The sequence below is a fragment of the Astyanax mexicanus genome, chromosome 16, assembly GCF_023375975.1.
Source record: "Astyanax mexicanus isolate ESR-SI-001 chromosome 16, AstMex3_surface, whole genome shotgun sequence".
Classification (NCBI taxonomy): Eukaryota; Metazoa; Chordata; class Actinopteri; order Characiformes; family Acestrorhamphidae; genus Astyanax; species Astyanax mexicanus.
In genome coordinates this window covers 21,476,871-21,491,358 of record NC_064423.1, presented here as the reverse complement: position 1 = coordinate 21,491,358, position 14,488 = coordinate 21,476,871, and the positions used below count along the sequence as shown (strand labels likewise).

The following is a 14,488-nucleotide window of genomic DNA, read 5'->3' as shown; positions in this document are numbered from 1 at the left end:
CTAAGGCGAGTGTTTCTCACAGAACAGAAAGTGATTACAATTCTATAAAGATTTGATGCCGCCGTGCTCAATTGAGATGGTGCTTTGAAGGTTACGATTTGTGCAAACCCGCCTTTTTTTTAAGGTGTTTTATTATTATTTTTTTTTTTGTGCGTCTGAGAAAAAGTCAGCCTGTGTACACATCACCGCTGCACCATCAATTATGTATCCTCACGCTGTGGGTCTACACAAACCAATTACTCTCACCCTTTCCAACAAAGACAGCCATATTTGACAAACAGAGAGCGTACTTTGTTTTTACTCGACGCCGGGCCTGGGACTGAAAGGCGCATTTCAGGAGTTGAGAGGGGCCTGAGAAGAATACCACGCCAGGGCTGAAAGCAGGCTTCAAAGAGTCCATCCTGGCTTTTCAACTTCTGACATTTCACTCATACAGACTGGCCCACCTTAACTCACACCCATTTCTCCTTTCGCCTTTTCTTCTCTCCTCTTTGCTTATAGACGGTGCTCCGCTTGGCTACCTTTGAATGGCTGTTCAAGTGCTGGAAGAAGAAGGTACAACCCAAAGACCCTTAGCCTGAGGTCTGTCTGGCAGATTTCTTTTTATTTTACAAAAATGCACAGGGTGCACATGCTCAAATGATAAATAAAAATGAGCTTATTATTCAGTCATTTTCCTTATGATATATTTATTTAGCACATATTAACATTTATTCATTAACTACTATAATACCTACAGTTTGATAAACACTCTGCATAACTCGACTTTAACTAAGATTCAACTAAATATGTTTTAAATGCAACTTAGTTGTCACTGATTTTATAGCAATAATTTTATAACACTCAGGTGCATCCTAACAGATGGGTCCTGACACTGATCTGCCCTGCAATAAAGCTATACAAATATGTGGCAGGAATAAAATTCATTGTTCTGAGCACAAGACCACTGTTCTGAAAACAATTTAATGTTGTGAGGGTAATGTCACATACGGTTAAATTATAAAACAACTGGCCAAATTATTTCTTATATCAATCAAAACTCAATTGTGGAACTGGTGCTGTATTATAAAGGATTTCTGACTGGTTAGAAAAAGAGACTCATTTGAAGTTGTGGTTTGCAGCACCAATCCTGTTGTCTAAAATACAGTTGCATGTGCTGTGGAACTATTTCACGCACTGACTTAACATCTACACAAATAAGCATTTTAAGTTTCCAAAACTGGACTTTAAATCTGATTAAATAGCAAAATAGTGTAGTTTAATTTGGTTTATTAACAACATAATCACAACAACTATGAATAAATGCCATTTTTGCTTTGTTAAACTAGTCCAGAACAGCAAAACTTTTTCCTGTATTTACTTTCTTGTTCCCGCCCCTAAAGGTCTGGCCAGTAAGTGGAGAGAAGAATGTCCTTGAGTGTTTTTTTTTTGTGAGATTGGACTTTTCCCTGTGTAAAGACAAATCAAACACTTGCGCTGTAATGGTTTCATAGTTGCACAGTACCCTGGGATTGCCTCTAAATATGTCTTTTGCAGATTGCAATATGTGTACTTCTTTTTTGCTACCATTTAAAAATGACAGAATAAAGAGGCCTGTCTGAGTAACTACTGCGAGATCTTTATTTTGTCTGTGGACCCCACCTTTTCATATGGGCATCACTTTGCAAATTCATCACTTGAAATGGTACATTTTTCTGAAAGGAGAAAAATGTGTATCCTTAAATATATATATATATATATAAATGTAAATGAATGCATTCTCCATATAGCTGTGGATTTACTCTAAAATTGTTCAACACAATCAATAGATTTACCAAAAAACATTATTTTAAAGCTGTGCCATGGCTTTATAGTGGAACAGTGTGCTTGGACACTGGAAATTGCTACTAAAGATGTCATTTGTAGATTGTAAACTTCTTACTTCTTTTACTTACCATGTAAAAACTGCTGAAGAAAAACGCTTATTCTGCATTCACTTAAATTCTCAACAAATTTCCACTGAATCACTGCAACAGCATTTTTGTCACTAGAAAAGTACATTTTCTCTGAAAGGCAATACGTTTGCCTATATGGTCTATCTGTATGTGTGCAGAACAAGTACTGCGTATATAATAATGAACATATGACAAAACAGCCCTGTGGACGTATTGATGAAGTAATTAACCATGAGGAAAGAGAGACAGGCTGAGAGAAATCTTACAGGCTTGTATCTCAGAGCGTCTCTATAGGAGCCGAACAGCGCAGCCTGCGAGCGCAGGAAGGCCCGAGCCACTCCACTGCCTGTAGCAGTCGACTGCTTCTTCAGCTTACTCTTCAGACCGGAAACCTGAGCGAAGGAGAGAGAGAGGGAGAGGGAGAGAGAGAGAAAAAGAGAGGGAGAGAGTTAAATTAGCACCTCTGAAATTGGTGGGGGAAGAGGCAAAACCATTCATGGTGTGAAGTGTCACATTTGCAGGTCACCCCCAAAAAGAGGAGAAAAAGAAAAGAAAAAGAGAAGCCTCTTCGCTCCCCTTGTAGCTTATCTGTTGTGCTGCCGAGAGCACCTGCTGCTCTGTTAATTGAGGCAATGGCAGGGTGTGTGGGGGTGGAGCCCCCCCTTCACACTCTCTGCTTCTTCTTCTTTTTTTTGTTGAGGTAGCTGAAAGCAAAGAGACTTTGACAGGGCATATTTCTCTTCTTCACCCGCTCTCTCAATCCTAAAAAAGTATCTTGACACAGATAAGCTTTAATTATTTTTTCAGTGCCACCAGCCCCGCTTTCAGCCAGCCTTCGAATGGAACCAGATGGTTAAGGAAGCATGGCATGATTTGACTGGAATCATGGGGCACATGGCGTGGGCCATTCACAGAAACAGGCGGGAGCACGGTCTCTATTAAGCTTTAAACAGACTGATCATAAAATATGTTCAACAGTAAACCAACAGACAGCTTAGCAGTGCACCAGTTGCTTAACTATGGAAACGCCTGAAGCAAAAACAAATAGATTACCAGTAAAATTAATGGAATTTATAGAATTTATAGCACCCGATCCATTGATTCACCATAAAAGTGCACAGCCACAGATCCATGGATTTACCATTAAAACATTCAGTAGTAAAAAGAAAAGATTCACCATGAAAATACGAAAAATTTTAGGATTTCACCAAATAAAGTGAATAATTAACAGTATATTAACAGTATATTAGTGGATTCACCATAAAACTGTTCAACAGAGAAACAATAAATTAACCCTAAAACTGTTCAACAGATTCAATTGAGTCACCACAGTACTGTTCATTTGAATTAATAGATTCACCATGAAACTGTTCTACTGTATTCAATTAACCCTAAAACTGTTCAACAGATTTAATGGATTTACCATGGAGAACAGAATCAATGGATATGTTTTCAAATGGTCAGTAGATTCACCACAAGACTGTTCACTTAAATTAATTGCTTCTCCATAAAGCTGTTCACCAGTAATTCAAGGACGAGTAACAGATTAAATAGATTACTATTATACTCGTTTATCAGATTCAATGAATTTACCTTTAAATGTTTTAACAGTAAACAATAGATTTACAGCAGAACTGTCAATAAAACTTCTTAACTGTGAATCCATATATTTACCATAGAACTATTGACTAGATTCAATAGATTCACAATAAAACTTCTTAGATGTACCATAGAACTATTCACAATACATCTGCTTAACTGTAAATCTATAGATTCACTTTAAGTCACCATGAATCTGTTCACCAGAATCAATAGATTTGCAGAAAACTAAAGGATTCTGCATAATAAAAGACATTTTCCAGTACATTTTGGCCATTAACCAAATATAACCACCACCAATAACACTGAAATGCCGGGCTTTAAAATCAGAGTGTGAATGTGTACGACAAGCTTTACTAATTCTGATTATGAAGCCTGCAGAGCATGCACCATCTGCCGAGGCCTCATTTACATTCCTGCATTCCGAGCTTAGCACCTAGCATATCAATAATCAGCTTGACTCCGCTCATCAGTGAATATCAAGCAAGGACCAGAACCCTTAACTGAGTGGAGGAGGCCTCGGGATGCATGCTAAACGAGGAGAGGCCTCATCGGGCATTCAGAGGCGGCGCCCTGCGTCAAATCATTATTGGCATTGTTCGAAGTGGGCGATATGATGAGCAGAACTTAGAAGGGAAGCAGAGTCATGGATTTGTGAATTCAAAGGACAGGCGCGCCGTGCCTCTTTCGGTTTCCGAGCGTTTCTTTAGGCTCCTATCTTTTCGCCCTTTCGCGCTTCTCAGCTGGGGCACCGTTTCTCGCTCCTGCGTACGCGAGTGGCATCCCCGAGCTGCCATTGCGAATGCTCGCAAGCATCAAACACAAAGTTTAGCTGTGCTAAATTAACACGTGTCATCTCCATATTCACGCTGGACTAAGCGCTTTTATGTTTATGTAAAGTTGCCACTGTATTAATATTTCATGTTGATGCATTAAATGTTTTTTTTTTTCTCTCCCCAAACTATCCATTAAAACGTCTTCTCTCTCTCTCTCTCTCTCTTTCTCTTTTTCTCTCTTTTTCTTTTTTCTCTGTGAAAAAATCAAAGACAACAAACTGTCATTCACACACGGGAGAGCGTACCCAGCAGGCGGGTAAGGAGGAGGTAGAACAAGAAGTTATTGTGTTCGCTACGCTCATCAGCATGTAAATACGAATAATGAGACACGGTATTTAGTGTACGGAGAAGAAAAAAAAAACAATCCAAACAAACGTGAAATTTGAAACGCGAATCAAAAATAAATCGATAAAAATGAGCAAAATTCGCTTGGTCTTGAATGCGACCAAATTTTTAGGAGACGGCCTTCCGTGCTCTCTGGCTCTGCATTTTTGCTGTGCTCTATTTGCATGCGGAACGAGCTGTGGCGCTAAACTTCAAATTAATAATGGGGTTTTTGAAAGCGGCACACGCATCTCATCAAGCATGCAATAACAGTAATTGATCTGTCAGCCTAATTAACTATTTCTTTGAGTATCACTAACGAGAAGTGAGCAGGGGGGCTTCAGAAGGCAGCTTAGCTCTACAGGTGATAAACCTATTTGGCAGTGACATTTTTTAGTGTAAAGTCACTCAGCCTATGATCTGATCAAAGGGAGAGTCCCCCATTGGGTCCAATTATAAGCATGGTATTGTAGAGGGGGGGTAGGTGGGTAAAGAGAGAAAGGAGTCGGAGGGGTGGTGGTGGTGGTGGGGGGGGTTGGTTGGGTGTGTGTGTGTGTGTGTGTGTGTGTGAGGGGGGTGGTGGGGGGGTTGATGTTGAGTTATGATATTCATAATCTATGCAGAGAGGCCTTTCCAGTATAGGTCTTTTCCCCGTAGCTGTGATCTTTTCAATTTACATCAAGGGAGGATGGTTCGGGATGAAAGTGCTGCGTCCGACTCGCGGGGCCCGCGGAGGGCAAACATGGGGCCTCATTAAACTCTACTGCATGGACTCCCCAACAGGGTTTGAAGTGCGTCAAGTAAAGAGCACGGGGTCAGAGGTGGCCCGCAAAACACATCTCCATTTAACTCACCAGCTGGAGATGATAATTAGCAGGTGTATCACTGTCTCCTTTCCCAAAGAAGGATGATGATGCCACGAGCCGAGCCTCCGCGGTGGGCTGCTATTATACACTCAGAGCTGCCCCGCTACAAAAACACACACACACACTCACGGCTGTACGTTCACAATACACACTTACGCCACTCCCAACAATAAGCTGTGTATGCTCAAATCCACATCCATCTAATTGAACCAGACAAGCTCTGGCCACACACACACACACACACAGCATTGTGATACCGAATAAACGATTCAGCTCTCAGGGCAAATTCAACACACACCACCTATAGATTGAATTCTGACAGCTTACTTTGCAAGGCTGTACTCTCACACTCACACTCAGCATACACACTCACACACGCTTGACTGATGAGCAATAAAAAGAAGAAATGTGCCACAGACCACTCAACAGCTGACAGCAGTGCATTTGGTAGTGTCATTATATTATACGTGTGTATATATATATATATATATATATATATATATATATATATAAAACGTATAATATATATATATATATAGCTGCTGTCACACAAAAACGTTATATCTCCAAAATGCCAACTTTTGGCAACAAAGAAGAAGGAATAAACCTTTTTTAACTCTCGATAGAAGACAGCGTACAATGGAACATTTCTATTGGTCAATTCATCATGACATTCTGACATAATGTAGAAAAACAGCAGCCAGATTCACATTATATAAAAAAAAAAAAAAAAAAAAGAAGAAGAAGAAGAAGGAATTTGTGTGACTGTGACACGTTCTGATATTCTTGTGAGGTCCTTCCACTGACATAATGAACAATGCAGTGAGCAGCTTAATTCATGTTTGTTTCTTATTGTAAATATTATAAGGTTAAAATCATCATGTAACAAATAAAATAATTAAATTGTTAAATGGATGAAACAGAGCTTTTAAAAGGAGCTGGTTTATCTCCAGCACTAATCCAGCACTCCTACATTCTGTAAATAAGATCAGACTGTCCTGTGATGCTCTCAGGATGTTCACTATGTGTTACTTTATGAGGAACGTCACGAGGTTAAGTAAAGGTGTTGTAGGGAGCTTCACACAGCTTTTAAAGTGTCACCACTGGTTCGTTTGGGACAACTAATTTATACTATATCTACACCTAAACTTTTGAAAAATCTAAAAGATTTTTGTACCAACCAATGTTTGTAACAATTCACAATTGTGAGGACTATGAGGTTATAATTATGTATGGTAAATGACAAGCAACAACCTTTTACATCTTTTTCATTTTTCACCTAATGTGAATCTGGTACTTGTTCTCTATGTTGTGTTAAAATTTCATTATGATTGTATCTAGTTTAGTTATCATGCAAAAACATGATAAAATCTCCAAAACGGCAACTTTAAAGAAGAAGAAAAAATCCTTCTTAACTTTTAGTGGAAGTCAATGTTAAAAGATTTTGTTAATTCAAGTCATTTCGCAGCATTTCTATTGGTCCATTAATTAGGGGTGTAAGAAACTAGCAATTCATTGATTATAATTATTATAATTGATTATTATTATATTTTGCAATACTGTGTCAGTTCTCAAAAATACAGTATAAATGATTTTAATTAGTAGTTTATATGGTAAAGATTGGTGTCAGATCATGGCTACCATTAATCATGAAATTCTGAAATACATATGTTTGATATATGTGTAAGAGGACAATAACTGAGATAAATATAATAGATAATAATCACTTAATTAAACTACTTGAAAGTAGGCAACGCGACGCCGCAGTAGCGCGCTAAACACTGCTATCACTCTCCTAAAGAGTGTCTGAAACTTTTTTTGTAAGTCAGTGGTGGTGCTGCTGGTGGTGGTGGTGGTGAGGGGGGTGTTTTGTTAAGGATTCTGTCCAGGGATGGAAAGCCGTGGGGATGCAATTAAAAGAACTACAAAGAAAAAAGGAATAGTTATGAAAATCTGCTGCTTTCTTTTGATGTGCGGCAGGGTGAAGTGTATACATACACACTGAGCGAATGCGCTACCCCCTCCAACACAACACAAAGGCTGCTGCGAACATTTCAACCACCATTATAAAGGAATCCCTGACAAATAAAGGCCGGTGTCTTTCTCCTCATGCAAGCACGATATTTACATTTCTTGTTAATGTCCATTGATTAAATGTCATCATTTATATCAGATGCTTAACAGGACTGAGGAAAACGGAAAGTTCTGAGGGACATCAGAGACGAGCAAAAATAAGTTTATAAGAACTAATGATTAAAGCTTCTGCAATTCTGTAGTAACTCCAGCATACAATGAAACATTTTAATAAAGACTTAAATAGATGATCAGCAAATAATTATACAAAAAAATATATATTATTTATATTTCTAAATTGTATATATGAATATCATTACCGCTGAGATCTTTACAATATCTGTATTTTCAAAAGATATGAAACCGTCATGAGGTGGTACCCTCAGATGCATGTCTTCAGTACCTTTCCGTCAGAATTAAAAACCATATAATTTTTCTTTACAGTTGTTTTTCTTAAGTTGTATTCCCCCCCCCCCTGTACTGTAGAGTACTGACATATACCTTTTTCTTGAGAGAGAGAGAAAGAGAAAGTGTGTGTGTTTCAGTGTAGTGAACCTTAAGTAGCCAATTACACCTCAAGGACCATGAGCTACCTTAAGGACCATGAGGCTTTATTTACATTGTCTGTACACTGGGGAACAAAACAACGCAGCCGTAAAATTACAGTAAATTTGTATTTTTACATATATTAACAATTTCAGAGGGAAAAAAGTAAAATATATATCTCAAATATTCCAAATATCTCAAAAATACCAACTTTACAGTGGCACCTTTCATTATATCAAATTTAAAGATTGATATTAAGTACACAACAGTGAACAGCAGGCATTAAACATTTGAAACCACTGAACATAAAAAAAGCCCTAAAGTATTGGTGCACTCATTGCAAAATATAAAATTATTAATTTTTGCCACTCTACTTAAATTATATGAAAATATGTATATAAATATATCCTCTACAGAGAAAACACACTTTTCTGCACAATTCTAAAGCACAACTACTGTTTATTTGCTTAATGCGTCATATTGTAGATGTTTAAGAAAAAATGTGTATCTCTAAACTGGCAACTGTACAGGAGAAGGAAATAAATCTAAATAAATAGGAATAAAATAAATTAAATAATTAATGTAAATAATAGGTGTGATCTAAAATAACACTTATCACATAAATGTCAATGCCTTTAAAAAAAAGTACTTAGAAGTATTAGTAGTAATTAGCAGTATTTACTGTTGTTTGTCTAAAGACCAAACATTTCAGAATTGGATAATTGTTTATTCCTCATGAATTATTCACATTTACACAGAGCACACAGCAGCCACAGGATTTAAGAATGGGGAAAATTACAGATGGACTAAAGCTGAGATACATTTTTTTCATTGGACATAATTGACATATTTGTTACACATACTAGTGCATCTCAAAAGGAAGAGTGGAGAGACACACAGTCCAAGCTGCTTGAGGTCTAGTGTGAAGTTTCCACAATCAGTGATGGTTCGGAGAGACACATCTGCTGCTTATATATATTCCAAAGTCAGTGAAGTATTTTCCCTTAAAAATCTTACAGCACTTCATGCTTCCCTCTGCTTACAACTTTTATAGAGATGTGGATTTCATTTTCCAGCAGGAATTGATACACTGCTAACCCTGCCAAAAGTACCAATTGGTCTTTTATAATATTTTTATATTCTGAGACTCTGATTTTTGGATAATCATAAACAATAAAAGAAATAAGCACTTAAAATATATCACTCTGAATAACTGAAATAAAATAACTTTTCAATGATACTCATTTTTTTTGAGATGCACTATGTATATGTATATGTGGTCACTGTTGAATACAGGTCTTCTTCTAAATGTATAGTTGCTCAATCATAATGAAGACTCGGGCTGTCCTGCTGTGACCCTGATGCTCAGGTGGGGCATGCTGAACCTCACACTGAGCTGAAACACTGTGAGGTGTGAAGATGTGCTCCTCTGCTCTTCACAAACAGAAGCTGGAGGACAGGCTTGATTTGTCTCTGCTATGAAAAGTAATAATACGAGCTTGAAATAACCAAACCAAACTTTTCTTCTCCTCGCTGTAATTGTAATCGGCAGGCAGCCTAATACAGTCGGCCCCATCTTCATCACCATCATCATCATCATCATCATCGCATTGTTGTCTTCTCACTACATCGCTACAACACACCGCAATCTTTACACAACTCCCAATTAACCACCCCGCGCCAGGTGATCTCAGAGGACGCACTTTCATATTGTACTTTCTATGATTCATTTGTTCGCTTACATGTGCTTCCTTAATATACAGGAGGTGGGTGTGCACACTCAAATTTCCGCTGATGATTGAAAACCTCAATGATCAAATGCAGGAAAGATACAAATATGAGCTGTATCTACAAAACAGGCACACGCGCACAAAAAACCACTAAGAGTGTCATATGAAAAGCAAGAGCGGGGGTGAAAAAAGAGAAAAAATAAACAATAGAGCTTTGTGCTCCTGTTGCTCGTAATAAAAACCAAAAGAGTTGTCGTCTAGACGTCAGTCTTAAGCTTGAAGTGAGACATGCGAGCGCAAGATCAAATAAAAATCACACTCAATTCGTAGCTGTTTGGTACAATAATGGATTCATAATTTCCTATTTTTAGATAGTTTTAATGACTACAGAAGTAAACACTCTTTTTTCCTGCTACCGAACTCCAATTATAAGTGAAAAAAGAAAATACAGCGGTTTCACCATTTCTGAGAGGAGAGAAAAACACCTTCATCTGCTGCTGGAGGAAGAGGAGGAGGAGGAGGAGGGCGGGAGGGACGACAAGCATTACAATAAATAAATTAATAAATAAATTAATTAAATTTTTAAGAAATCATGTGTTTTTTTTTTCTCACCCCCTTTTCTCTAATCTAAACAACCTCTTAATAACTATTTCTATTTTTCTATTTTTATAAATCTTAATGAACTGTAATACGAAGCTGACTTGCCAATGAGATCAAGGAAGGGGAGTTAACAAGGGGGGGGGGGGAACGAAGGACAAGTATGAGATACAATTTAATCTCATTGTTTACTGGAAGGCTGGTATAAATTAATTTCCATCCTACAAGACTGCAGTTCTATATATGAAGCATGTTTCCCACTTTTTCTTACTTGTTTAAAAAGGGAAAAGTGGAGAAAACTAAGTAGAACTTAGAAAAGTTGTTGAGAACTTTTAAGAAAGTAAAAAAACGAATAATGTTAACATGATATCTACTAATAAAATGTGACATTTTTCTAAACAAGGTTTAGGTTTAGTTTAAAACCCAACAAAACCTCACGGCTTCACAACCTCATTGTCACAAAAGCGTGATTAACACTGGACTTTAAAGTCCGACACGTTCAGTGTTTTCAATAAAATTTTATGTCGAAAAATTACTCTCAAAAGACTGCCACATCCTCTCCGAGCCGCAGCAATTATTCTCCCGATTTGTAAATGCATTGATTTCTGCGGCGAACGGAACCGCTACTGGCGTGGAAGCATTTCTAATAGTCAATAAATCTAAAATATTATGTGTGAAATTGGGGAAAATGGCCATTAAGCGATGAAGAGCAAAGAGCTCAGCATAGGGTCCTGTCTGAATAAAAGGGGCCAGGTAATGCAGGACAACTGTCACCTCTGACCTGTCTGAGAGCTGGACTCACCAAATAATAGAGCCCACATGTCTTAAATAAAAAAAGAACAGAAAAAAAAAACGCTTCAGACCAGTAATTACATGAATCTCTGAAGGTTCGACTTAAATCAATATAAGACTTCTTTAAAACAAAGCCGAAATGCTGCGGGGCTAATTTTATTATACTCCCCCCCTTTTCTACTTTTTAGTAGTAAAAGATATTGATTTACTTTTGGAGCTGAAATGTTACAAATGCTGGAAACAAACAGCCATAACCCATAAAAAAAACAAGGAAAAGGAGAAAATATAAAAAGAAAAAGAAGCCTAAATTTAAGTTACTATATGTATTATACCATGATGTGAAATGCAGCTCTTGACCTTTTCCTTAAAGCTTTAATTGTGTTCTGATGTAAATTATATCTGCTGTATTGTACTGTGTTACTGCACAATTAATAAAAAGATACTCTTGACTTTTTACTTATTTATTATTATAAATTTTTAATTGTGTTCTTCTTGTGTTAACAATATCTGCTGTATTGAATTAAACTGCACACTGAGAAAAGATACTCTTGATTTTTTTTTATTATTATTTTATTCAAGTTTTTCTCATGTAAACTACTGTTATATCTGCTGTATGAAATTGTAACTGCAGCCTATTCAATGCCCTGTAAGAAAATGCAGCGTGACAGATAGTTTAACTAGAAAATGGAGGAAGTATAAAAAGAGAAAAAAAAGAAAGGATACCTCAGGCTCTGCTCAATTAGAGCCTTTTCCTTTTTGTTATGAATTTTAATATCCCCAAAGGTAAGATAGCCAGTAAGAGAGAGCGGAAAGAAGCGGAAATTTTTGCGTGGCGATAAATATATTATTGCAGGTGACATCTCCATTTCAGGTGGGGTAATTTAACATGATATGCAGAGCATGTTCTGTCATTAGTCAATGAAAAATTGCGCGAAAGGATCAAAGCAAACATTGCGCTGGCACTTAATTTATCAGAGTGCGAAGACAAAGGAGGTTTTTCATGCTTTCCTCTGTCAGTTTCAAAAGACCTTACTCCTTTTTATGACACTCTCAGTTTGCAATTTAATTTACAAATGGAGCGCCGGTGTGGAGACAGCATCACACAGAACGGCGAGGGGTGGGTATTTTATTTCTGCTCAGATAGATAGCAGCGGGGCTTCACTGATTCATATAGGGCCGTCAAAAATACACCCCCCAGAGGGCCGGAGAAAGAGAGCGGAGAAAAAAAAAAGAGCCCAAACAAATTCCTTAATGTTCAAAAGGGACAGATGACAGACATATTTCTGACCCTGACGGTAGCTGCATTTCCTGTTGCACTGACCGGTGTCACCACAACATTAATTAAAGGGAGAAGGCGCTGGCAGGTGGCTGGAAAGCGGCGACTGATAATTGGCCCCCTTCTTTCCCTGCGCTTTCAGCAGAATAAAAAAAGAGAGAGAGAGAGAGAGAGAGAGAGAGAGAGAGAGAGAAAGAGAGAAAAGAAATCCAGCGCTCTCTCTTCCAGCGAGACGTGCCACTGGGCAGGCAGAAAAGGCACGCTTTGTAAAAATAATGATTAAAATAAAAACAAAAAAACAAAAAAAAAGGGAAAGAAAGGAAGAGAGATGAAGGCTGGGAGCTGCGCAGTCGCCGAGGCTCTGACGGCCAGCGAACAGCGCTGGCCTTTAAACGAGGCGCGACGAGTTTACCCAGCGCAGTCTGAGGATTTACCACCGCTGCTGCTAATGACAACGAGAGAACGAGGGAAGCAGAGAGAACGAGGGAAGCTGAGAGAAAGAGAGAGAGAGAGAGAGAGAGAAAATTTCTCTGGCCAGTGTGTATGTGTGTGTTTGTTAAAGTGTTCGAGTGGGTGAGAAAGGGAATGAAGAACACAGAAAGAAAGAATGTGTGAAATAGCGAGAGTGTTTGTGTGTGTGTGTGTGTGTGTGTGTGTATGTGTGTGTTTGATGGGGGGGGGGGTCTTGGAAGAACAAAAAAAAAAAAAAAGCATGGAACAAAAATGGCTAGTGTGTATGTTTGAGTGTGTGTATGTAAATGAAGCATGTACTGAAGGGCCTGCAGCTGAGGACACTCACCACGTCGCCGGGCAGGTTGTGCAGGTCGTCCGTGGGGGTCTCCAGCGTGTTGGTGTCCACGTTCAGAATCACCACATCCTCCAGTGACCTGCTCTTCACTCTCTGAAACAGCAGAGTTAACAGTGATTAGAGACTCTCTAGGTGTGTGTGTGTGTGTGTGTGTGTGTGTGTTTGTGTGTGTATGCGTTTTGGACCTTTTTATTTTGGGACATTATTTTTGGTTAACATAAAACAACCCTACTCAAAATCAGAAGTTGTAGAGAGCTCAAAAAATAAGTAAAAGTCTAGTAAAAACAGCTTTAAAAGATTTGGCTTGTTAGAACAGTCAAATTGACTTGAATTTCACATTGCATGTGGATATTACACAAAATTACATTAGAATGACTAGAAGAAAAAACTTTACTGCAGTCAAGCATTAATAGCATATAGCAACACATAAGCCTTTCATAAGACACAAGCTAGTGGACATAAACCATCTAAAAAGGATTATTCATTTTGAACTGATTAAAATATACATTCCAGGACTGCAGAGTGAAGAGAGCCCAAATTCATTTTTTGTCAATGTTAATGCAGGTTTATGTCAACTGATATCATATGTTGGTCTCATAGGATCTTAGTAAACCTCCCCTTAAAGAGTTGAGCAATTTTCTTATTTATTTCTTAAACACGTTTCTGCTATCCCCTAAAAAAAAAAAGCTTAAAGCAAGAAATAACTTTTTATAAGAAAGGTAACATTTAGAACTTTTAATGTAAGCTAAAGTACAAAAAAGGACAAATAATGCACACATAAAATTGTAAGACCACAAATTACAACATAATCAAGGGTACACAGACATGGGAACTGCAAATGATGCCATTACCCAATATATTTTCAATACTGCTGTAAATACCTAACATTTTAAAAACAATGCATCGCATATAGTCTCTAGGGGTGGGCGATATGGCCCTAAAATAACATGACGATATTTCATGGTATTTTCGTGATAATAATACTCTTGGCGATATGATTGATTTTTTTTTTTTTCAAGAATACAACATTGTAACAAAATGAAAATGAAATTTTATTATTGCATACGATGGTACACTTCTAACTAAAAAAAAAAAAAAAACAAGAAT

The 14,488-nt window shown here is 37.7% G+C and overlaps 1 protein-coding gene across 3 annotated transcripts in view; it reads right to left on the bottom strand.

The window, feature by feature from the left end:
* Window positions 1-14,488, bottom strand: part of dennd1b (DENN/MADD domain containing 1B) — a 167,531-nt gene that overhangs the window by 39,964 nt on the left and 113,079 nt on the right. For all 3 annotated transcript variants that reach the window (XM_015601283.3, XM_022669762.2, XM_022669761.2), the window contains 2 exons: window positions 13,373-13,474; window positions 2,201-2,326 (listed from right to left, as the gene is read on the bottom strand). In XM_015601283.3, coding sequence (XP_015456769.3) covers window positions 2,201-2,326; window positions 13,373-13,474 — 228 coding nt within the window. The remainder of the gene's footprint in view (window positions 1-2,200; window positions 2,327-13,372; window positions 13,475-14,488) is intronic.